The following is a 24,367-nucleotide window of genomic DNA, read 5'->3' on the forward strand; positions in this document are numbered from 1 at the left end:
TTTCGTTGCGCACCTTTTGCACTGCCGTGCAGTGCACCAAAAAACTTGGATGTCATGTGACGCGTATTGGCCAATCACGATGCTTAAAAATACAGAGCTATTTTATACCAAATCAATGAATAACAATGGTACTTTTGATGAAGTACTTGGAATGCCTTGGAATGACATTCAAACAATCGATGCAGTTAATCAGTTTACCAACAATTTATCGGCAATGGAAAACTGGTACTACTTTTTACACTAATCAATAATGTTCACCAAAAGCCAATTGCTGATTTTAGAGATTCAATTATCGAGAGAAATGGCTATAATCTTTAATATTTGACAATAAAGTGCAAGATAACTATAAACTTTATGCTGTAAAAATTCATGAATGTTAAAATATTCAACTTTTTCAAGACACTACAATAACGGTCGCGCAGGTGACCGTGTGTTGATGTTTGTGTCATAGAAGCTGTACTATACTGTACTGGGACACTTGACTGAGTCAGCTTGCTCAATATGTGCAACCACTGGTAGGTCATGTACTAAATAGGGCAACTTTTTTGTGATTTCTGATAATCAAAGGCATCTTGTACTATTTGATTGTCTACCCTGGCGAACAATCAAATGGCAAAGAGGGTATTCCTCCCAGGCCTATTACTTAGTAGATCGGCAGTAGCCACAATGGGACACCATCCATACAAGGATGAACGCAAACAGACTGCAGTAACTACTGCCATAAGTGAAGCATTACAAACCTTTTTCCCAGACAGAAAAGGTGTGCAAATACAGCTTTTAGACAGGTGTATATATAAAGGATGATTTTCAAATGTGAAGTCAACAGTCATACGATGCATTGATTTCAAAATCAAATATAATTGCAAACTTTCATTTCACCATGAACACAGCTATAAATGTAATTTGTTAACCCTATACCGTACAAGTTGAGAGTCAGCCATGGGTCATGATAATATCCTTGTGAAGAGAACCAACACCACGATGCCGAAAAACACACTACTCGCAATCACAAAAGGGACAGGGAACTTGACACCTCTCTGCTCCTGAGGAAGAAATAGATATTGCAATGGAAGAAATGAATACATGTATGCCTTGAAAGAGCTAGGATCGTTAGCTTAGTAATGCAGCTTTATTGTGGACTAGAATCAATGGTTGAATTTCTCAATTAAATGTCAAGCCCCTCCAAAGAAAAGATTAAAAAGAGATTACTAAAAATAAATAAAACAGAATATTTGAACATATCATTGCTTCGGTAAGAAAGTTATGATAGTTTAAAGTTACACTTATTTTCACATAACAGTGATATAAATCATTGATGCTATGCAAGTGAAAGCACAAAAGATGTCACTCACTTCTTTTGTATTTTATCATTTGAAATATCAGATTCCAACTCTTTTCCTGCAACAGGGTAAAACTTGATGTGATTACTCATAGAATCTTGACTGCTAACGATATCATCAAATATATTTTATAAACATCTTTAAAGGACATTCACCCCAACAAAAAAAGTTAAAAATCAAATGAGCATAAAGCTGAAAATTTCATCAAAATTGGATGTAAAATTAAGTTAAGACATTTTAAATTTCACAAAATAGTAATGTTCCCATCCTGCTTGTAATGAAAATGAAGGGAATGATGACATCACCCAATCAATATTTTTTTTTCAGTGAATTATATAGTATTTTAATTTTCTCCTCATTGTCATGTGAAACAATGTGTTATTCTTCCCTGAACATGTGAAATTACCATTCTTTTAACATTTTTTGGTCCAGTCAAGTTGGTCCTATTGTCAAATCTGTTAAAAAAATCAATATTGTATAATTCTAAAAATAAGAAACAAAGAAAGAGTGAATTACATCATCTACTCTGTATCTTTAATATCACTGAGTTATGCAGATAACTATTTTGTTTACAGTATTTTCTTATTTTACATCTGATTTCGACGTAATCTTCAACATTGTGCTTGTTTGATTTCTCTCTATTGATTCAAATCAACATTTTTTGGGGTGGACTTGACCTTTAAAGATTCTTACCTTTTGTAAAGATTCTAATAAAGAGTCATCTGGAAACTGAGAGACATAATCAAAAGTTGCACCCTCGGTATTTTCAGAATCATCAACTTTGTGTGAAGGAATGGCATCATCGGGCACTTCAGCAGTAAAATTGACTTGGTTTAATGAGACTTCCACGTTGCGGACACTACCGAAGAAGTCTGTGACCAGGGCTTTCTTTGGGTCCCTCTGGAAAAGGTCTGCCCTGACTCCTGGGGTGGACTTACAGACCCGTTGTGGACATACCTTGAACTGAATAAAGGGAACATTATTTAATGGTTTATTTATTTATTTCAATATTCACTGAAAATAGCAAAGGCTGAATTACATTCAGTTTACAAATGGTTTATACAGACATTTTAAAAATATACAAATTGGAATAAAATAGACAAATATCAAAATTATCCTACAAAATAATTATACATATATGAAATAAATTGAAATACTCAGCATATGAGAAGAAAGTCTCAGAGATAGAATAAAGCACATGTAGTGAAAACAAGTTGGAATGAAAGACAAAATGAAAAAGAGGAAGAGGGGGAGACAGGAACAAAGTTAAAAATGTTGGATATTTAACAAACAAAATGAGAAAGAAGGGTTGGTCAAATCGAGTTAATATATAAAAGATAAATTCAGTAGGGGAAGACTTGATGCTTTGGGCAATCAAAGGAATATCAAAATCCAATCAAGTGGACGTTAATTTCAAAAGAAACAAGAGAAGTTGTATAAGCATATACATCGCAGGCAAAAAATAAGGGCATTGCTAACTCTTTTACACAACACAATGGACTAACTTTCACAAAAATATCAGATCTGGGAAGTGTTTCATCAACATTGTTGTCAGACAAGTAGTCAGATCTGACATCTTTCCTTGATTCTGATTGGCTAAGAAGCACTGTTACTATGGTAACTGTGGGATAAAATGGTACTTGTCTGATAAAACGTTCGGGAAATCCTTTCATGGAACGCTACCCAGGTCATTATGGGTGAAGATTGTTTTCTTTCCCCCAAATAGGGGCTGTCCCTATGATAAAAGCTCAGAACATGTACAGGTATGGTATACACCAAGATAAACATTGGTTCTGGGGAGCGATTCATGGAGCATATAATCTGTGCAAAATCAGTGACTTGTTGCTGTGAGCCAATCAGATGCAAGGTCTATTTGTTTCATGAAAGGCTCCCCAGGTTATGAAATTGAATTGTGGAAGAAACAGTCTAAAAATGATTGGGGATAAAAAAAAAGAATTTTTGGACGCACCAAGGAATCTAATTCTTAAAAGACTTTGGAGTCAGAAATGAATTTTAAAAATAAACTGCACACATAAATGCATGAATGGGACAACACATACATGTTTGCTCTGAAAATAATCAGCTGTGAACGTAAATGACCAAACTGGTATTAAATTATTCATTTCAATCATACATGTACATATAGTTGACTCAATTAAAAGATACCAGTAATATGTTGACAATAAAACCAATCATAATTTCAGGTCAAAAACTACCTATAACTACAAACACAATAATACAAAGTTTAAATTAAAACTGAACATCTTACAAATTCATCCAATGTTTTCTGACTCGATGGTGTCATTCTTTCCAAGAACTCCAGGACATAGTATGTGTATCTATCAATGATATACACTCCAATAGCAGAGTCATGGTGATGCTGTAGTAAAACAGAGACAGGCATATACATGTGAAATACACACAATGTAAGGTCACTAATAGACTGATCTACTCAATATTATAGTCATATTTATTATAGTTGAATTGATTACTCAAGACACATAAGAGTACAAGGTTGTGTAATTTCAGGTTCAGTATTGACCTTTTGGTGTCGGTGTTACATGTAGATCAACATTATCATGAGTATACATGTATTTACACCAAACATCAAATGGAACATATTTCTTTCAACTTAAATGTAAATCCATACCCATTTTTGTCTGACACACACAAGGAAACTGCAATATTGCTGTATTTTATAAACAGATGCCTATATGAACAAGGGTCAATCGGAATGTTGTAATCTACACAGATTATGCTTGACATCTCCAAAAAGCAGAGCATGTCTATATCCCAAGGGGAAAAAAAACATGTACCAGTGACAATAATATGACATGACATAAAATAGGGACTTTGTTGTTTAGCCGCAAAAAACATTTGTGGTAAATGGCCTATATGAACAGGATAGAAGTTCTCATTCATACTCCAATACTTCAGTAATATTGCAGCATTTTATTTGGGGTGATACCTGAAAATTAAGCTTTAGTAGGAAACAAGATAGAATATTCATCAACCGCAAAAAACATTTGTGGTAAATGGCCTATATGAGCAGGATAGAAGTTCTCTTTCATACTCCAATACTTCAATAATATTGCAGCATTTTATTTGGGGTGATACCGTATGGGCACTAGTATTCAACCCGGCATAATTCAAAGATTTTGAAATATTCCCCAAAATATTTAGAAATAGGGAATTTATCTTAATTTCATACCTTTGTTATTTCCAGGGTAATCTGTTGTCAGTATTTTCTTTATCAATCTGTCGACTGTATGTGCGGAGGATCGAATTATGCGCCGATGGCCTTTTGCACTGAATTAGTATTCAACCTAGTGAGGATAGATAGCAAATCTCATAAGGGTTTAGATTGCTAAATTAGATCTAGATCTATGTAAGTCTCTGGCTTAGATTAATTCCGTTTGGTCTCATCTCAAATGGTGTAGTCCATAGTCGGATGGGACAAGGGCAGATTGAGAGACAGGGCCATCTTAAATCACTAGGTTGAATACTAGTGCCGACGGATTGAATACTAGTGCCAAAAACCATCGCCGAATAATTCGATCGCCCGCGCACACAGTCGACTGGTTGAAGAAAAAAATAACGGAAAAAGAATAACCAGCATTTGCTCTTGGAAATAAGACGGGTCTGAAATTCAGGTGAATTCTATATTTCTATATATTTGAGGAAACTCTCCAAACGGGTTGAATACTAGTGCCTTTACGGTACCTGAAAATTAAGCTTTAGTAGGAAACAAGATTGAATATTCATCAACCGCCATTCAGATAAGCAACCTAAAGCATTCAATTTCAATAAAACAGCATTTGGAGCTTGTTTGTGGATATGCACAGGGTGAAAGGTTCAAGGATATATCAGACTACTCACTGACAGGGAATCTTCTCCAACTTGACTGCTACCAATGCCTATGATGTTGGGAGAGTAGAAATACTTGTAGAGTGAAACAGCCTGGCATGTATCCACAATAAAGAGCAGTTCATGGTATCTGTAAAATAAACACAAAAATTTCAAGGCGTATTTTTAGTATTGCTAAATACTGCCAAAAGTAAATGTCAAGTGCTATTCAAATTCCTTATTAAGTCATATTAATGCATTGATATGTATGTTTTAAATTTGATATTTTCTGTGATTTTACATTTTAATCAATTGACCAATATCTGGGTGTTTTGTTTGTTTTTGCCCTAAACATTCTTAAGCATGAAATTGTCTCAAAATTTAAGGATATAATCTTTGCTTATATATGTTTTACATCCAATCAGGTAATCACTATATTGGTAATATAAATGCTCAAAGGGCCAGTTTTTATAACAAAAGTAAAATCATTACAGAGAGTGTTTCATCAAACCTTGTATTTGGACAGAGAATGATGGTATGAAAAAATATCAATGGCAACTTCACAAAATGCTTAAAATTTCATCAAAATCTGATAAAAAACTATTGAATTTTAAGATTTAACAATTTGTGAAAAGCAGTTACATGCATGTCGTCATGAATATTCATTACGTCGGCTGATGTCACATCCCCACTTTCCTTTTTCTTATATTATTACATGAAATCATAATATTTTCTTTTTTCATACATGTGTGAATGATATGTCTATCTTACAATGAAATAAGTTGCAGCAATATATATCTAAGGCACTAGATCAGTTGTTATTTTTTTTTTAGTTCTTTGAGGAAAAAAATTTGAGATAAAGCTAATTTCATGCAATAAAAGACAAAAAAATAATGGAATGACATTATTACTTTTCTCATTGAATATTCATGAATACATGCCTAGAACTGTTTAACCAGAATAATGCAAATCATTAAAACGCCATAACTTTGTTATTCCCTGTCCGATTTTGATTAAAGTTTCAGTGTTTTCTTTGTCTGATTTTGCTTTATCTGTTCAAATAATATTATTTCCAGCCTGGAATTTTAAGAATTTCCTCCAAGAAACCTTGGAACACTGTATACCTTCTTTTCTTCCACATCTGCTGGAAGGCATCTGCCAGCTCGATGCTGCTGATCTCCTCCGCATCTTGAAACTTGAGGAAGCCATCCCCTCCGTGTCCGGTCATGTACACCAGGACATTGCTGCGATCGTCAGTCAGGAGCCGCTTGGAGCGTGGGGTACTTGGAGGAAGTCGACCGGTCAGAACGCGGATGAAATTCTCAACCGTCACCTGATTGACAAGAACAATGATTGAAACATGAAAAGTGAATAAAACAGAGCTGGGGCTGACATTACAAAAGAACATCAATCATTATTCAGAAGTAAAAATAAATAAAAGTAGTTGCATTAAACACCATGTTTACAAGAAAGTTTATAATATAAAGATTGTCGCGACATGTACATACACATCATCGTAAATCAGATCTGGTACAGTTATATTGAACTTTGTGAACTAATGAAATCTAAGCTGAAAAATAGCCATACTGAAAATCACCATACAGATAAGGACATGAGGAACAGGATATTAGTATTGCTTGGAAAAAGACCGACCCCATGCTCACTCGGCAATTACACAATTCCTTCCATACTCCTTTATTATGGACACTTTGGTGGTCATTTGATTGGATTCTCATTTTGATATTGTATAACTTGTAGGGGAAGGCGGGGTAAGTTGAGCATAGGGCAAGTTGAGCCACCAGCCCCAGGCCAATAATGAATGAGTCAGACATTGTGGTGGTGTCATGTATTGATGACCCATAGCATAACCCCTAACCCCACCATATTGTTTTCAACTTTGAAACAAAAAGTAGTTTTTTAGAGGGAAAAATATGAATTTCATCCAAAAAAGTAAAAAAGAGTGTGAAATAGATAAGTGCTTTATAAACACACACGTCTTTAAATATAATAAAGACATGATAACAACATTATTAGTCCAGGTATGGATCTTCATTCTTGTCATAGTCTTTTATATGATGGATGCATAATAAATGTGTGGATACAAAATTATCGCACTGAGTTCGGACTGGGGTAAGTTGAGCCAAACAGCATGGGGCAAGTTGAGCCATGGTAATTCCTATGGTAATGTATCTTAAAAAACAAACAAACCATAAAAATCGATTGAAATGCTGGCTGAAAGGAGTAAATTTACATGGCTGCTCTTTTCCTTTTAAAGGATGTTAGTATTTATAGAGAATTAGCAAATGAAGACTTTAAACAAAAAATTGACATGCTGGTTCTCCCTTCATACATTTTGTACATAAGTTTTTGTGGCTCAACTTACCCCAGAAGGTGGCTCAAACTTACCCCATATATGGGGCAAGTTGAGCCATTTGACATCGTTTTTTTCAAAGGTCACGATGACTTTCAGTGTGGGGATAGAAAGTTATATAAAGGTGGAAAATATTTCAGAAGAGTTAAATTTCAAGGCAAGGTACTTATTTCGACAAGATTATTAATCATATCAATTCTAACATGCAAAAAGCAAAAACTGTCACAACTTACCCCGCCTTCCCCTACTTATTTTCAAAAGAGGAGCGGTAGCTCAGTCGGTAGAACAGGGGATTCGTATTCCGGTGACCAGGGTTCGATTATCACTTGGTGTGCTAGTGCCTCTTGGTAAGGCATTAATCCTCATTACCAGGTCCTTCGGAGAGGACCCTAAGCTGGCGGTCCTCTGGTTGCTTGCTTACAAGACTTGGAATATCTATACCGTGTAATGTTCTAAATCATCATACAAATACTTAAGTTCAAATTCTGTGACTATGCTATCATCCTTCTTCGAATAAAAGTGAATTTAATATCTAGTGGTAATGACGTCATAGCAGTCATACGATTGGCTACGATTTGAAACTGATTTGGCCTTTACTCCAAAATAAAGGCTTGCAATCTTTCAAAATGGTTATATTAGTATTCTTTCAAATAGTTTTAACCTCAAATAAAAGGATATATTCCATTCACATTTTCAGAAAATGAGCAAAATGTGATTTGTTCCAAAATCGGACCGCGAACAGTCGTAAGGTGTGCGGTGGCCTAAAGAAGACTGGGGAGATCTCGGCTGGGGATCCTTTCTTGTGGTAAATTTGCATACAACAAATGTTGATTGGTGAAGATTTAGCCCATAAGAAAGGATCACGAGTTGTTCTTAAAGTTGTTTGTAACTTACAAACGACTTTACAGAACACCCACCTACAGTACCAGTCAGCAATCTTTGAGCATACGCGGACACGCGGCGAGCCATCCAACCCGGATGTGTGTCACACGCGCGACTACATGAGAGTAGGTGCTACTACGATGTACCTTAACATTAAGGTATTATATCACTTTCAATGTTTGTCCCTTACCTCATATCCTCTGTAATCCACTTCGATGTCATCACCATAAACGTTGATGTGCTGGTTAGCATTGTTGAACACTGCAGCTGTTGATGTTCAGACAGAAGGGGAAATAAATCAATAAAACTTCAATAGCTTTTAATTTTCTGATTGGTGCAGACTAACATGACCTCATCCAACATAAATTTAACTTACAGGGTGTATGTCATAATAACCAGGGTGCTACATAAGCACTTGCCCAATTGCCCAGGGCAAGTAAAAGTTAGAGTCGGGCAAGTGTTTTGAAGTAAAAGACCAAAACTACTCACCCGAATTGGGCAAGCAAAATTATCAAAGTAGAATGACCAAAATTAGTGTCAATACATGATAATGACCCTAATTTTGGACATGGCAGGTACATGTAGATCCGTTAATGTCAAAAGAGAGAAAAAAGGTCAATGGTTTATAAAACCGCAAAACTTTCTTTTGAAGAGGTAAAACTTTTTTAATGATTTTTTCTAGCAAGTGAAATAGATTTTGGGGCAAGTACATTCCAACTTTTTGAAAATTTACTTGCCCGACTGGGCAAGTGCTTCTAAAAAGTTATGTAGCACCCTGTGATAATGTAATCATAACGACATATAGTATGCTGAATCTGTGACACAACATTGGCCCCCAATTTACAATTTCTCCAGCCTTTTTTCCATCCAAGATATACATGTAAGATTAGGGTTATGGTTGCAAAAGGGTTTTAGTTTAGGTCTGGGATAAGGTATAGTGTTATTACTAGTGTGTAGATTTCACAGTGGTGCAATGTCATGGGACAGATGAATCATGAGTTTAGACAACTCTGGGCTTTTAGGAGACATTTTTTAACATAAGATGTCTGAACTCTGAAATATGAAAGAAACTGTTGCACCATATCTGGAAGGCTCAGTGTGGAGAAAGGCAGACAATGATTTACACATTTGTTTTAGTCATCTCAACAAGACAATAACATACTGTCGCGAACAGTTTTTATGATTCATTCTTTACGAAGACTGCCAAATTTTTCCCATACATGGCTACGGTAAATGTATATTAAATGCAAACGTTATTTTTAAGGATACTAAATATGTACGTCCGACCCCTATATGTGGCACTTTCATGAAATTCTCTGTCTCTGATTTCTTGTTCTTTTGATAGTCCGTAATGCTCTCAAATGACCATGACTTGGTCAGTCTATGAAGTGAAGTAAAACTGGAGAAAAATAGGGATCGGACATACAAAAAGGTTGATCATTTTATGGAATTGCCCAGGTACTAATATTCAAAACTGAATTGAGAATGTGCAGCAACATAAGACCGCACCACAGGATTAACTCTAATACCTTGGTCACATTTGATCTACGGCGGCCGTACAGCGAGTCGACAACAGCCGTTTTATTCATTTCAATTCAAACCACCTATATGAGTTGGTACAAAAAAAGTTGAAACGGCTGTTTTCGACTCGCCGTACGGCCGCCGTAGTGCAAATGTGACCATGGTATTAGCAATACACATGAAACAACCGTGAAGTTGAATACCTGGTCTTGGGTTGCGTGCATTGCAGGCCATGTCATCCGCTATCATGAGGATGATTTGACTGTCGGGAATTCCTAGGCGCTTCACACTGTGGTAGATGGACAATGCATTGGCGATGTGACGATAGTTGAACCAGAATCGAGATGTGCACACCTAGAAATTGAAATAATATCATTAAAAAGCAAAGAAAGAGACCAGGGGGGTGTTTCATAAAGATTTAAGTATGACTTAAGTCACACTTAAACTCCGACGCGTACTTGATACGCAACGCGCGATCTTGTTGATAGATACGCAGTAGTGCGCGTCCTCATGGCACGATCTGACCAATGCAGTCAATCCTTTTATATCGTACGCAACTAGGTATTTAAGTGCGACTCTAAGTCATACTTAAATCTTTGTGAAACACCCCGTTCTAAAAATGTTTTAATATGACAAAATCGAAATCTCTCATTGTCAATTGAATCAGTAGCAGATACCACATTCCTATTGATGAAGCTTTAGAATCTTGGTCAAATTTCCTTACAACTTCAGCATTAATTTTTTAACTGTGACAAACTGCAAGGCCTGGTTCGTATCATTAGAATATGAAATTTCCAGCACTATGCGGGAGCTCTCAGACATCTCTTAATTTTTTTAATCACAAGAGGATAAGTCTGGAGGTGGTTATTTCAGCAAATTACAAACTGACATATTACACAACACATTTTTTTCAGAAAAATCTTTCATTCACTGTCATGAACACCAACCCCCTTTATATATAAAAACTACTTACCAATACAGCCCAATTATTTGTATGACCTTTGCTGAAAAACTTGTTGGCTTCATTCTGTATTTGGAAGAAAAAAAATACTCTGTGAATTGCATATCATTAGTTGTGGGGCCAATCGCCAGGCAGCCGGCAGCTATATTTCTAGCAGAATAATGAACCCATGGTATGTGGTGTCACAATTGTCCGACTGAGTGCAGTGATCACTATTCAGTCCACTGAAATTCTGCAAATGGTTTTCTACAACAAAACCCAAGATACGTATTTCATGGCAGTATTAAAATCAGCATTTTTTGTGGTTCCTAAAATGCTTTTTATCCTTGCATTGGTTAGGATCAGCAGTGAGCACCAGATGGCCAGATATTACTTGTTGGCCAACTTCAAATGTGTTGCTGCTGGTATCGCTTCCATGATGACGTATGACAGTGAGAAGAATCCTCTATTTCCCCTTTTGTGATTGTACTCCTGTGTGGTGAATGCAGCGGCATTGTAACTGTAATCGCGACATTGGCTTGCATTATGAATTTCATGGATTTTCGCTATCATGCGACATACAGCTGACAGATAGTTCGCTATCTACTAAATAAAATCAGTTGTTTTATTTAGTACACTGTTCGCTATTTACTAAACAAAGCAAAGATTGTTTTAATTAGCAAATACATGTACATGTAGTTGGCTACAGTAAAGGCACTAGGACTAGTATTCAACCTGTTTTGGTAAGAACCCGAATATATGAGAAAATTTAATCCTTCAGAAACGCTAAATTGGAGAGGAGATTAAACTTTGGAAAAAATGGATTTGTTTTGGATTAAACGCCATATAATTGTTATAACGTTTGTTTTAATTGTCGCCCTACTAAAATTGGGCAATGATTTTTTCTACCTTTTGTATGAGGAGTGATTTGATAGAAAATAATATTGTCTGCTACATTCAGACATTCAGTTGGTTTATATTAGTCTTAATCCATGCTTTTACTATAAACAATGAAAGTCAATCTTGGTCAGAATATTTAGTAATACTTTGATGGACAAATGAAAATGCATCGAGACCAGGTTACACAAAATATTCGTTTTTAAGTGCATGTTTTAATTCAGGATGAGATGACTCAAAATATGCTGTTTTGTTTTATCATTTCAGATTGAATAAAATCTACAAATCTACTGTAGAAATATCTCAATTCCATGGTTCACATCTCGGCTTGTTCTGTGCTATCCACAACCCATTTGGAGAGTTTCCTCAAATATATAGAAATATAGAATTTACCTGAATTTCAGACCAGTCTTATTTCCAAGAGCAAATGCTGGTTATTCTTTTTCCATTATTTTTTTCTTCAATCAGTCGACTGTGTGCGCGGGCGATCAAATTATATGGTGACGATTTTTGGCACTAGTATTCAATCCGACGGCACTAGTATTCAACCTAGCAATGAAAGATGGCCTTGTCTCTCAACCTGCCCTTGTCCTATCCGACTATGGACTAGACCATTTGAGATGAGACCAAACAATGAATTAATCAAAGCCAGAGACTTACATAGATCTAATTTAGCAATCTAAACCCTTTTGAGATTTGCTATCTATCCTAACTAGGTTGAATACTAGTGCCTTTCAGTGCAAAAAGCCATCGCCGCATAATTTGATCCTCCGCGCATACAGTCGACAGATTGATAAAGAAAACACCGACAACAGATTACCTTGGAAATAACAGAGGTATGAAATTAAATTCCCTATTTCTAAATATTTTGGGGAATATGTCAAAATCTTTGAATTATACCGGGTTGAATACTAGTGCCCATACGGTATATTTACTAGAATTGTTTTATTTAGTAGAATGTTGGCTATCATAAAGCAAAGATTGATTGCCTTAATTAGCAGATAGATGGCTATTTACTTAATAATATCAATGGTTTATTCAGTAAAATGTTAAAAGCAATGATTTGGAGTTGGCTATTATTACGAGGCACATCTAGCATAAACAAGAATTAAGCTAGCAGACGATGCGAGATCATGATCGAGAGCTAATGTTAGAGCGCAAGCGCAGAAAAAAGTCAGGTGGCCAATCAGATCAGCTGTTTTTGCATGCAAACCCGAGTTCGGAATCAAGACTAGTGTATAGTTCAGCATACATGCCTCAGCAAAAATTCTACCCCAAATTAAAGAAGTCCCCGGTGACTTAAACCAGGATAATGCCGTAATAAATGTGCCTCTTGGGCAGTTGGGCTTGGCGTAACTTGCAAAAAATAAAAAATATCCAAAGACTGAAAGAGACTAAGTTTGTAAAACGCCTCCTGATGATGACGGATGACCTTGGACTTAGCTTAACAATCTTCCAGGCCCCACTCATTCAATGATCAAGGTTATGATATATAATATAACCTTGTTCTCAGTTACATCTCATGTGTGGCAAAATAAGGGTGGCAATGTTTGGATTATTTTCTCTTTTTCTTTTGTACAAATGCTTGATTTTTTTACACTGTCAGTTTCCACTACAGGAATACAGCTTTCCATTGTATAACTTGGCTCTTAAGTAAATTTGATTCTTCAAATCATTTCTTCTTTATTAAAAATAGAGCTTGTTGAAAAAAGAAAATTTGCTTGCCATATTAACATGTGTGTGTGCATGTATTTGAGTTTTTCAGACGTTTATCAATCAGATATGATTATCTGCATCCGAAAGACGTGACCAGGATTCGAACCTCGAACTTCTGCATCATTTCGTAACTTCCCCACGTAGCTCGGATTTCAGGCACACGCCACAGCGCCCTGTTACTTACTTTCCAACAATAAAGGGCATACAAAAAAATATGCCCAAAATTCAAATTTTTGAGTGCTCTGATCAATACAAAAAATTATTCAAGAGTAAGACTTCTTCTTCTTCTGGAAACAGTAGGCTACAGTCCACTGTCTGGTGTATTGTCATACTGGTGAACTGCAGCGTGCAAGTATGTACATTATCCGATAAAAAAAATTGCTTACAGCGTGCAAGTAAAAACAAGGGTTCTTCGACTATTTCTAAGCTATTTCTAAGCTTAGAATAGATCTAGACTATTTCTAAGCTATGATATAAATTGCAACTGTAGGCCTATTGGAAATTCATAATTTCGTTCACAAAAGTGATAGATATTTTAATGATTTTTTAAAGTGTATGCTTAACAGCATTGGCATGCCATAGTCTACCAGGGGCCGATTGCACGAAAGGGTCTTTGCAAGGACCGTCTTTCGTGTCGCCCATATGATGCGCCATGTGAAATGCATTTTGAATAAATCATCTGCAAACATATTTCATTCGTCCGTTAAAGTAAACAAAATATTTGCTTATGAAAAGATGTGATATATCATGAAATTGTATAGGGCACATGAGAGTAATTCAACCGCGCGCAAAGCATGCCGGACAGGCGTAAGTAAACATCACATGACTTTATTGATAAAAATAATTCATTAAAAATAGATCAAATGTTTGTATATCAGAAGAAAAACGATAGACATAATGCTATGTTCATACTCTTTCATAATCAAGGCGTTTACGAAGGCTAGACTGCATTTTTGTATTTCATTTTAATCATTATTACCCACAATGCAGTTCTGGTTTTTCTGGCGATGAACTGGCCGAAATTATGGTTAGTCTTATTTCAGGCCATTTAACTTTTGATTGAGCTGGTCAAGTACCTGATTAACATATCAAGTCTTAATGTACTGTTAATTGTGACTAATGTCAGTGAATTAAAGCAAAATCTATCGAGGGATTGATTTTTAATGATTTTTTGATGAGCTATGATATAACACGTGAGTGAATGGGGGTCTGTAATACTCATGTGTGCCCTATATCGCGACTACACTTCTACACTGTCGTTGCTATGGCTGGGCGTCGTCTGCTAGAAATCGGTGGTGAGAATGCTTCAAACAGTTTTATGCAAAGTGATATAGGTTATGTTTAACAACAGTTGATGAGTATATTACTCGGCATTTAGTGCATTTATCGCTTACTGTGCTGGAATGACGCTTTCAAATGTATATTCAATGCTTATCATTTATCATGCAGAAATGCGAGTTTCTACTGCCAATAGGAGATCTGGTTGGTTTGAGAGTGTGAAATGAAACAAGTACTAGTAGGAACTTCAAAATGATAAATAACTTCTAATTATCATCAGGATTCCTATTTTCAATATTTAGAGCACGCAGAGAAAGAAAGATGAACAAAACATTAAAATACATAAACTTGTCTCAGTCAGATACATCATACATTGCGCACTCTAATACTATTCACTTCGTTGAAAGCTACAGGAGGGGGGGTGCTGAGTCGGGGTACATACCCCCATCCTCCTGGCTTGTAAGCAGGGCGGGGTTGATGCCTATAACACCCCCCCCCCTTCTTCCTCCAAATTAACGGTTATAATAGGGAAGAGAGGCGAATGAGCAAAAGAAATGCTTACAATCTTTGTTTGTTATCAATTTTCTTTTATGTACTTTGTTTATTCTTATGCGAATACATAGGTAATAAATCACCTCGAACGAAATTAAACATGTAAACAAGAAGTTGTAAATCCACACAATACATATTTAGCCAATTGATGGACATCAAGCAAGTAGAACTTGTAGCTGCAATACCATAGGAAGCGCACAAAATATATGAATGGAACACTGTATTTTTACATTAAATTGAGGGTGTCTAATGAGACGTTTTCTTTTCTTTTACACGTTTAGTCAGATTAGGTCATGAATGCAAGGTATCAATCTCTTCAGGAGAACTCACTCTTTCTTTTGAGACCAAAATTTTTAACTTTTCGTCATTTGACCCACAGTATAGGGCACATGAGAGTAATTCAACCGCGCGCAAAGCATGCCGGACAGGCGTAAGTAAAGATCACATGACTTTATTGATAAAAATAATTCATTAAAAATAGATCAAATGTTTGTATATCAAAAGAAAAACGATAGACATAATGCTATGTTCATACTCTTTCATAATCAAGGCGTTTACGAAGGCTAGACTGCATTTTTGTATTTCATTTTAATCATTATTACCCACAATGCAGTTCTGGTTTTTCTGGCGATGAACTGGCCGAAATTATGGTTAGTCTTATTTCAGGCCATTTAACTTTTGATTGAGCTGGTCAAGTACCTGATTAACATATCAAGTCTTAATGTACTGTTAATTGTGACTAATGTCAGTGAATTAAAGCAAAATCTATCGAGGGATTGATTTTTAATGATTTTTTGATGAGCTATGATATAACATGTGAGTGAATGGGGGTCTGTAATACTCATGTGTGCCCTATATCGCGACTACACTTCTACACTGTCGTTGCTATGGCTGGGCGTCGTCTGCTAGAAATCGGTGGTGAGAATGCTTCAAACAGTTTTATGCAAAGTGATATAGGTTATGTTTAACAACAGTTGATAAGTATATTACTCGGCATTTAGTGCATTTATCGCTTACTGTGCTGGAATGACGCTTTCAAATGTATATTCAATGCTTATCATTTATCATGCAGAAATGCGAGTTTCTATTGCCAATAGAAGATCTGGTTGGTTTGAGAGTGTGAAATGAAACAAGTACTAGTAGGAACTTCAAAATGATAAATAACTTCTAATTATCATCAGGAATCCTATTTTCATTATTTAGAGCATGCAGAGAAAGAAAGATGAACAAAACATTAAAATACATAAACTTGTCTCAGTCAGATACATCATACATTGCGCACTCTAATACTATTCACTTCGTTGAAAGCTACAGGAGGGGGGGGGTGCTTAGTCGGGGTACATACCCCCATCCTCCTGGCTTGTAAGCAGGGCGGGGTTGATGCCTATAACACCCCCCCCCCCCTTCTTCCTCCAAATTAACGGTTATAATAGGGAAGAGAGGCGAATGAGCAAAAGAAATGCTTACAATCTTTGTTTGTTATCAATTTTCTTTTATTTACTTTGTTTATTCTTATGCGAATACATAGGTAATAAATCACCTCGAACGAAATTAAACATGTAAACAAGAAGTTGTAAATCCACACAATACATATTTAGCCAATTGATGGACATCAAGCAAGTAGAACTTGTAGCTGCAATACCATAGGAAGCGCACAAAATATATGAATGGAACACTGTATTTTTACATCAAATTGAGGGGTGTCTAATGAGACGTTTTCTTTTCTTTCACATGTTTATTCAGATTAGGTATTGAAGGCAAGGTATCAATCTCTTCAGGAGAACTCACTCTTTCTTTTGAGACCAAAATTTTTAACTTTTCGTCATTTGACCCACAGTATAGGGCACATGAGAGTAATTCAAACGCGCGCAAAGCATGCTGGACAGACGTAAGTAAACATCACATGACTTTATTGATAAAAATAATTCATTAAAAATAGATCAAATGTTTGTATATCAAAAGAAAAACGATAGACATAATGCTATGTTCATACTCTTTCATAATCAAGGCGTTTACGAAGGCTAGACTGCATTTTTGTATTTCATTTTAATCATTATTACCCACAATGCAGTTCTGGTTTTTCTGGCGATGAACTGGCCGAAATTATGGTTAGTCTTATTTCAGGCCATTTAACTTTTGATTGAGCTGGTCAAGTACCTGATTAACATTTCAAGTCTTAATGTACTGTTAATTGTGACTAATGTCAGTGAATTAAAGCAAAATCTATCGAGGGATTGATTTTTAATGATTTTTTGATGAGCTTTGATATAACACGTGAGTGAATGGGGGTCTGTAATACTCAGTCATGTGTGCCCTATAAAATTTGATTTAAAAGCAAGCTAACAAACCTTATTCTTTATTTTAAATTTCAGAAACACCCCGCTTATATTTATAGCGTATCATAAATATAAAGATGGGCGACACGCAAGACGGTCCTTGCTTGGAAAGAACCTTTCGTGCAATCGGCCCCTGTAGGTAGATTCTCCACATGCAGCATGGTCATGATGGTCAATGGTAGCAGTGAAAAAGTGCCCGCCCCGGGATTCTCAGACTCAGGCCGTGGCTAGCGCCACGCGTTGCAGCTCAGTCCAAAGGCCAAGCCAGGTCAAGCAAAGCCTGCACGTACGAGCCGCGGCGGCGGCAGCGCTACCGAGACCCTGCCCGGATATGAGAAGGCGGGGGAGATCGAGACAGAGAAGAAATGAATGAACCGCCAGACACGGCACAGCTCCGGTGTGCAAAGTCCGGAAAAACTGAGTTGGGGTAAATGCATAAATACTAAAATGTGAGCAATTAAGGTAAAGATGAAAAGGCATACCCTCACCTCCACATTATTAGAGGAAATTGCCTGTAAATTTAGTTGGCAAAGTAGGCATATCAACGCAGAAATTCGGATCATGTAGGACGCCATGTTCCCGAGTGTCGATTAATCACGTGACGTGTAATTTAACGTTCAGTGATTGGCTAACCCATTAAATCCGCCACGCCTCCGAGCAAAATACAACAAAAGCAATCCATCGATTTGCCTCGGTGGTTCAATTATCAGTGTAATATTTACTTTGGATCTTCAGTTGGTTACCTGCAACATACCCGCCTGCGAATACAAATCCATTGACTATTATCCCATTTCTCATGTTTTCTGTCGATTGCTGCTGAAGTTCTAATAGAAGAAGTCAAGTCTACTCAAAAATGGGGGAGAAGGAAGACTCAGAAAAGTACCTCAAACGAAGGAGAATACGAGAACTTTTTCAGGTAAGATACTGTAGTATATTTGGACCTCTAGCTATGTCACTCAAATATAACTCCTTGGTTTGCGTTGTCATTCTCGTTTACACATATAAAGGGCATATAGTTTCTTTCTTAACACCATTATGTTTGCAGACTCTTTGGAAATAACCTTTCTTTACATGTACTACGTGCAAAAGGGAATGGCTGACCTATGTGAACACCATACAACACAATACAATACCCGTATCTATATAGTAATATAGGATTTAATAATCAGAGAGAAGCGACTCGAATAGTTTCATTGAACAGGGGAATTTAAGATGAGCATTCCGAAGTATGTAATTTAAACATCATTATGTTAGATTCCTTAATTAGAAAAGAGTCACATCCTAATTAGTTGAGTGAGTCCAAAGAAATAAGTGATAGACATATATATAGAACCTATAGTCACTCTTGATATTTTATCACATCGTTGTAACAATTGGTCATCATTATTACTTGGTATCATGATTATTGTAGTAGCTAATATTCCCATCAACATCATATTCATCTTTATCTTTGTCTTCATCATCATATATTGTCATCATATCACCATCATTTTATATTATATTTTCATAATCATCATCGTACTTATTTTCATCGTACTTATTTTCATTGACCTATTTAGTATGTCAATCATTTTCATCATCATAATATGAACCTGTCGTAATTATCATTAAATCCTTGCACCAATTAGGAAAAATGCGCTTATTCAAACGGAAAATATGGCACGTCTGCAAATTTTAATTTGGTAAATTCACACTAATGTCATTTAAGCTTGATGTATTGATGTAGATAAAGTATACATGTATAGGCCTTATTATTAGCCTAAAAGGAGTTTACTGCATGATCCACTTGTATATTATTTTTCTTATCCAACCTATGTAGTCGGCCTATTCTTAAGTGTCATTAAAGATATCAATATTTTCCCTAAATTCTATTATTCATGGATTACTGCGTGGTGAAAATGATTGTTGTCATGGAAACGATCGAGTTGCAAGTTGATCTCCCCTGTGATTAAACTGCGCCTATGCAAGCAACGCAATTAATGAAAGCAACTAATGTACTTTGATTGCTAGCAATATGCCTGCGCGAAGCAATTATTGTATTTTAAGAGTGGAGTCGGGAGGGGTAGAAGACACACAAGATCGTTTTTTTTTCCTGACAATATAATCTTCGTTGCTCGGTAAGAATGATTAGCAGAACAATTCAAACAAACTTTTTTCCATATTCGAAATAAAAGGGCAATCGGTAAAAACTGTTTGGCCATTGTCTCCGAAAAGTTTGACAACCCCCAAAAATGATTTTAAAAAATAGAGAAAGTCATCAGTAAAAAATTGCTGGGAATTTCGCACTCTGTGACCTATTTTCCTTTAATTACTGTCTTGCTTTAGAACCCCCCCCCCCCTTCCCGGCTGCGTTTGGGCTTGGGTGAAGCCTGCAGTAAATGTTCCAAGCCTAAAAACTGAACAAAATAGAAAGAAGCGACTGGAAATAATTATATAAAAAGAAAAAGGAACGGGTGGGGAACCAAAACTACACAAACAGTAAAATGTGATATTTTTATTTTGTTTTGTTTTGTCATGTACTGTAAATCTCGTAACCTGTTTCGTGTACTATAACCACTATTACTTCTTTTTTATATTCAAAATAAATCATTTGCATTTGTATCACTGTAATTATTGATCCCCTATATTTTCACGCCAATGGCTTTCCAGCATGTTAGATCCTGACATTAAATATCAACTCGCGTGATATTTACCTAATAAATAGATTGAATTGAAAAAAAATGATAAAAGTGAAAGTTGACGTCTCCGATTAGGCGATCAGAAAACAATTTATTTTTATTTGTTCATTATCATGTGATGATGATAACAATAAGTTACATGACTTAGTCTTATATAGCGCTTTTAATGAAATCCATATCAGAACGCTTTACAATGTAGAACATACGAAATATACAAACAATTGTGAAATTAGAAATCATATAACAAAAAAATAATCAATAAATATGATTATAGAAGTGATATGTCTATAAACGTATAAAGGTATCCCCGCCCCGCCTGTCTGTTCCTAATGGCAGGGGCCGCCGAAGCAGGGGGGGGCTTTGGGGCTTGAGCCCCCCCCCCCCTCCAACTTTTTTCCAAAACCGTGTACAAAAACGTAAAAATTACCATATGATTGTCATTTTTCATGGTCAGCCCCTCCCCCTCCCCAACTTTGAAAAACATTCCGCGGCCCCTGAACATGCTGAATGGGATGAGTCTAGTTCGTAGATCCCATCTGGAACGATTTTCAGGGGCGGAGCCAAGGAGTTTTAATGGGGGGGGGGGTAAGATGGTCAAAGGATGACATCATTATTTTTTTCAACTGTATCTCAGTAGTACTACAACCCATCTTTTTGTTACCCTTAATACTTACTCCTTACACCCCCCCCCCCCCCACTTCAGTACTTATAAAAAGAGATATGGGGAGATCATCCCGCACTTTCTCTGGCACAGTCTCTGTATTTCTACTTAAAGTTTAAACCATTAAAATTTGATTATGGAAACATTTAAAAAGGAAATTTGTCATTTAGGGGCCTGTGAACCAGAGAAGCATTTCATGAAAACAAAATTAAGTCAATCAATAAGCTACACTGAAATTAATGAATTTTTGCATCTGACTTATTCAGAAAAAATAAGTCCGTGAAATTATTGGCTATTGCTATAAAAGAATAACAGTAATTTTTGAGATTTCGCCCCCTTCCATTTGGGACCAACGTAAAGATGCTCTATAGAGATATTGTTAAGATGTAGTTTTTATTGAAGTACTCTTATTTTTTTTATTTTGTCATATTTCCACCCATCCCATTTCGTCTTCATCCAGAGTCTAATGGCTGGCCTCCTTTTCCACAAACCCGAGGACCACATAGCTTTCCTGATCGCATGTCTTACAAAACTCCACGAAGACCCTCTTGCAGTCTTCAACATCCGATGGAACACTTTCATCGAACATGGACCCGAAGGAGGCAGGATGGCCGGTGTCGAGATGGAAGTTAGTCCCGAACAGATCAACATGCAGCTTCAGACGTTCCTATCAGGATCCGGATTCCTATACTGACAATTTTGATAAACAGATGCGCATATTTTATGACGTTTCAAATTACCGAATCATGATGGAGTCAGACAGAGACAGCATTCCTAAAGGCGCGTTCTTGATCTACGAAGACTTGCTCCGCGTTTTGTCCAAGATTTAAAAGCCTTCTTTATCGCTCTACATAGCTTTCAGGTTGCCAAGATGACCAACATGACCTACCTTTATCGTGTTTTTCTCTTGTGGTCATGGCTAGAGTAAACGAATTACCAACGTTAAGGCTGTCATATCTTGAGAGCGTTTCATCGACGTGTGTCTTCTGAGAAGTTAGTTTTTCGATGTGACGACATCTTATTCCCCTTGATTTTGATTGAGAAGCGCATGCGTTGTAACTATGGCAACTGTCCGATACTACATCAGACAACATCCACGGAACGCTCACCAAAGCAGGATAGTGTTCCAAATTTAACCAGGGGCTCTGAGAAGAGAGCAAGTATATTTTCAAGCGTCTATAGTCTATCAGCAATATTGCCAAAACTGCCAAAATATTCAGTCGCTCCAAGACAATAATCTCTATGTGTTTCACTTTTACTGTTTTAGGAATATCTATCAGGGACAGATTTTGGCATCTCATTCGGACATCTTGTTCCACTAATCTCGTTGTGTCAATCGGTCATTAACCATCCTTCGATCACTTCATCATGAAATGATTCCAGATATTCATATGGCTGAATAATGAATTACCTTTAGGTGTAAAAAAAATTATCACCTTTTTTCACTTCTGTATTATAGGCCAGTTTGAAGCGAACTCGATAGTGGGTGTTTTATAAGATTGATTTCGTGCAATCAGTACACTTATTTTCATTATGCATTATTTATTTAGATAGTAGGCCTAGTTTTACTACATGGGAGGCAAATTTAGCATTTTATGTCGTTGTACGATGTTTTCTCTGGCGATTGAATTTTATTCCTTAAACATGTTCACTGTTCTTTTGTGTCGGCTGAAGATCTTCCGCTGACCATAATTTCCAAAAACACATCAAGAAATTTCAGGGACATGTACCAGGTGTAATTCAAAGCCACAGTTTTTCCGAAGTATGTGACACATTGTACTTGACCATTTGTATTGAAAAACATGAATTAATGTGTTTAGTACGCCTATTCAACGAAAAAAAAACTGTTGGCATAACATGATATTTATGTGTGGTTTCTGCCAAATAAAATCTGTCATTTTCGACACTGGAAGAGTCGTTCGGTCAGAGAACTAAAGTTAACTGTGCTCAGTTGATTTCATTTTTTATCACTTCAGTCATACTTTAGGTTGGAATCGTCGATGCATTATGTGTGTTAATTAGAGGCATTATCGTAATTTTGTGTGTGCTCAATAGTTGACAATGTACCTCACCTGAATATTTAGCAATTATATCTTTTTCATAATATCATTTTGGCAGAATTTTGCGTATACTTATTTATGGATTTCATTCTCTTGTGTTTGTTTTTGTTTTTTATCATGCTTTTGATTAAGCGTGAATGGATATTTTCTTAGAACTAATTATAATTAGTACTCAAAGGCCGCGAAATCTGCGGCATGGGACTGCATTGGACTTCAGGTACCCCCCCCCCCCCCCTCAATAAAGTGTATAGGCCTACAAAAAAGAAACCAGACTTTCAAAACAGTTCCGCGGCCCTGGCACTTATTATATATTAATGAAATTGTTATTGTGTGTGGGGGGGGGTTGTCAGGTATGTTACTAGAGTAAAAGTTGGTATAGTTTTAGTTATTATAAGGATGCTTAGGTAGTGGTAGAAGAGGAATTAATAGTACTAGATGCAGTAATATAGTAGTAGTAGTAGTAGTAGTAGTAGTAGTAGTAGTAGTAGTAGTAGTAGTAGTAGTAGTAGTAGTAGTAGTAGTAGTAGTAGTAGTAGTAGTAGTAGTAGTAGTAGTAGTAGTAGTAGTAGTTGTATCCAAATATGTAAAAATAAAATTAAAAATGTAACTGTACTGCAAAATATAGGATGGGTCGCCAGCAATGTTTTAATGTTACCTTACAGTCTTTGAATCTAACTAAATAATGTAGCCATTTCAAGAAAACACTTTTATGGGGGCCTTTTTGCAACCAATTGTAACAAATATTTATTTAATTGAATTTGAATTACTGTATTTAAAAGTGCCAAACAGGCTTGAAGTTCCTCTATCATTTTTGTGTGTTACAAGTATCTGTACTAAAAAAATCTTCGGAAATGAATCAATTTTTGGAATTGTCATTAAATTGAAAAAAAATTAGTTGTTTTTCATGTTTTTATTTCATTTTTTATATTCACTCCTTGCCAACATCATAATATTAAGATATAACAGCGTGTTACTGTCTGCTCCATTGGGGAGAGTGATCAATACAGCATGAATGCTAACCAAACGGATTCTATTAACAGGTGACAACCACTCTATTGTGTTGATATTGATCGATGATGGTGACTTCAGAACGTGCGGACGACTGTTTTAGAAAGTAGTCTCTAAGGGCAGACATGAGAATTGCCTTTTAAAGGGAACTCACGAATAAGCATAGGCCTAAATGCCCTCACCTCGACCAACTCCTGAACCGGGGGCGGATCCAGGAATTTCCAATTGGGGGCATTTTTTTACAGAAAGAAATTGACAACGAACCCCTTCCACCCCCAAGT

The 24,367-nt window shown here is 36.3% G+C and overlaps 2 protein-coding genes across 3 annotated transcripts; one reads left to right on the top strand and one right to left on the bottom strand.

Moving 5' to 3' along the window:
- Positions 1 to 843: 843 nt before the first annotated feature.
- On the bottom strand, positions 844 to 18,337 carry LOC121428603 (putative GPI-anchor transamidase). Of its 2 annotated transcripts, none has more exons than XM_041625360.1 (9): positions 18,168 to 18,337; positions 10,934 to 10,987; positions 10,164 to 10,314; positions 8,630 to 8,706; positions 6,311 to 6,519; positions 5,220 to 5,337; positions 3,610 to 3,720; positions 2,034 to 2,303; positions 844 to 1,043 (listed from the first exon to the last, which is right to left on the bottom strand). In XM_041625360.1, the coding sequence occupies exons 1-9, from the start codon at positions 18,252 to 18,254 to the stop codon at positions 945 to 947; spliced, it is 1,176 nt and encodes a 391-aa protein (XP_041481294.1). In that variant the 5' UTR covers positions 18,255 to 18,337; the 3' UTR covers positions 844 to 944. The 2 variants fall into 2 exon arrangements, with proteins under 2 accessions (XP_041481294.1, XP_041481293.1); XM_041625359.1 differs by having other exon boundaries at positions 18,162 to 18,337.
- A 74-nt stretch (positions 18,338 to 18,411) lies between these two features.
- On the top strand, positions 18,412 to 22,720 carry LOC121428604 (adenylate kinase isoenzyme 5-like). Its single transcript, XM_041625362.1, has 2 exons — positions 18,412 to 18,595; positions 21,479 to 22,720. The coding sequence occupies exons 1-2, from the start codon at positions 18,533 to 18,535 to the stop codon at positions 21,710 to 21,712; spliced, it is 297 nt and encodes a 98-aa protein (XP_041481296.1). The 5' UTR covers positions 18,412 to 18,532; the 3' UTR covers positions 21,713 to 22,720.
- Positions 22,721 to 24,367: the final 1,647 nt, after the last annotated feature.

This window comes from Lytechinus variegatus, chromosome 15 (genome assembly GCF_018143015.1).
Source record: "Lytechinus variegatus isolate NC3 chromosome 15, Lvar_3.0, whole genome shotgun sequence".
NCBI classification, from domain to species: domain Eukaryota; kingdom Metazoa; phylum Echinodermata; class Echinoidea; order Temnopleuroida; family Toxopneustidae; genus Lytechinus; species Lytechinus variegatus.

Bases quoted from the DNA above. Each gene is read 5' to 3' on its own strand.
- LOC121428603 (XM_041625359.1), bottom strand. From the start codon at position 18,254: ATGGCGTCCTACATGATCCGAATTTCTGCGTTGATATGCCTACTTTGC. The intron at 3,721-5,219 runs GTGAGTAGTCTG...GTTTTACTACAG, and splicing joins TTGGAGAAGATTCCCTGTCA to CATCACCATGACTCTGCTAT. The intron at 2,304-3,609 runs GTAAGATGTTCA...CCCTTTATTCAG, and splicing joins AGAAAACATTGGATGAATTT to TTCAAGGTATGTCCACAACG.
- LOC121428604 (XM_041625362.1), top strand. From the start codon at position 18,533: ATGGGGGAGAAGGAAGACTCAGAAAAGTACCTCAAACGAAGGAGAATA. The intron at 18,596-21,478 runs GTAAGATACTGT...GTCTTCATCCAG, and splicing joins GAATACGAGAACTTTTTCAG to AGTCTAATGGCTGGCCTCCT.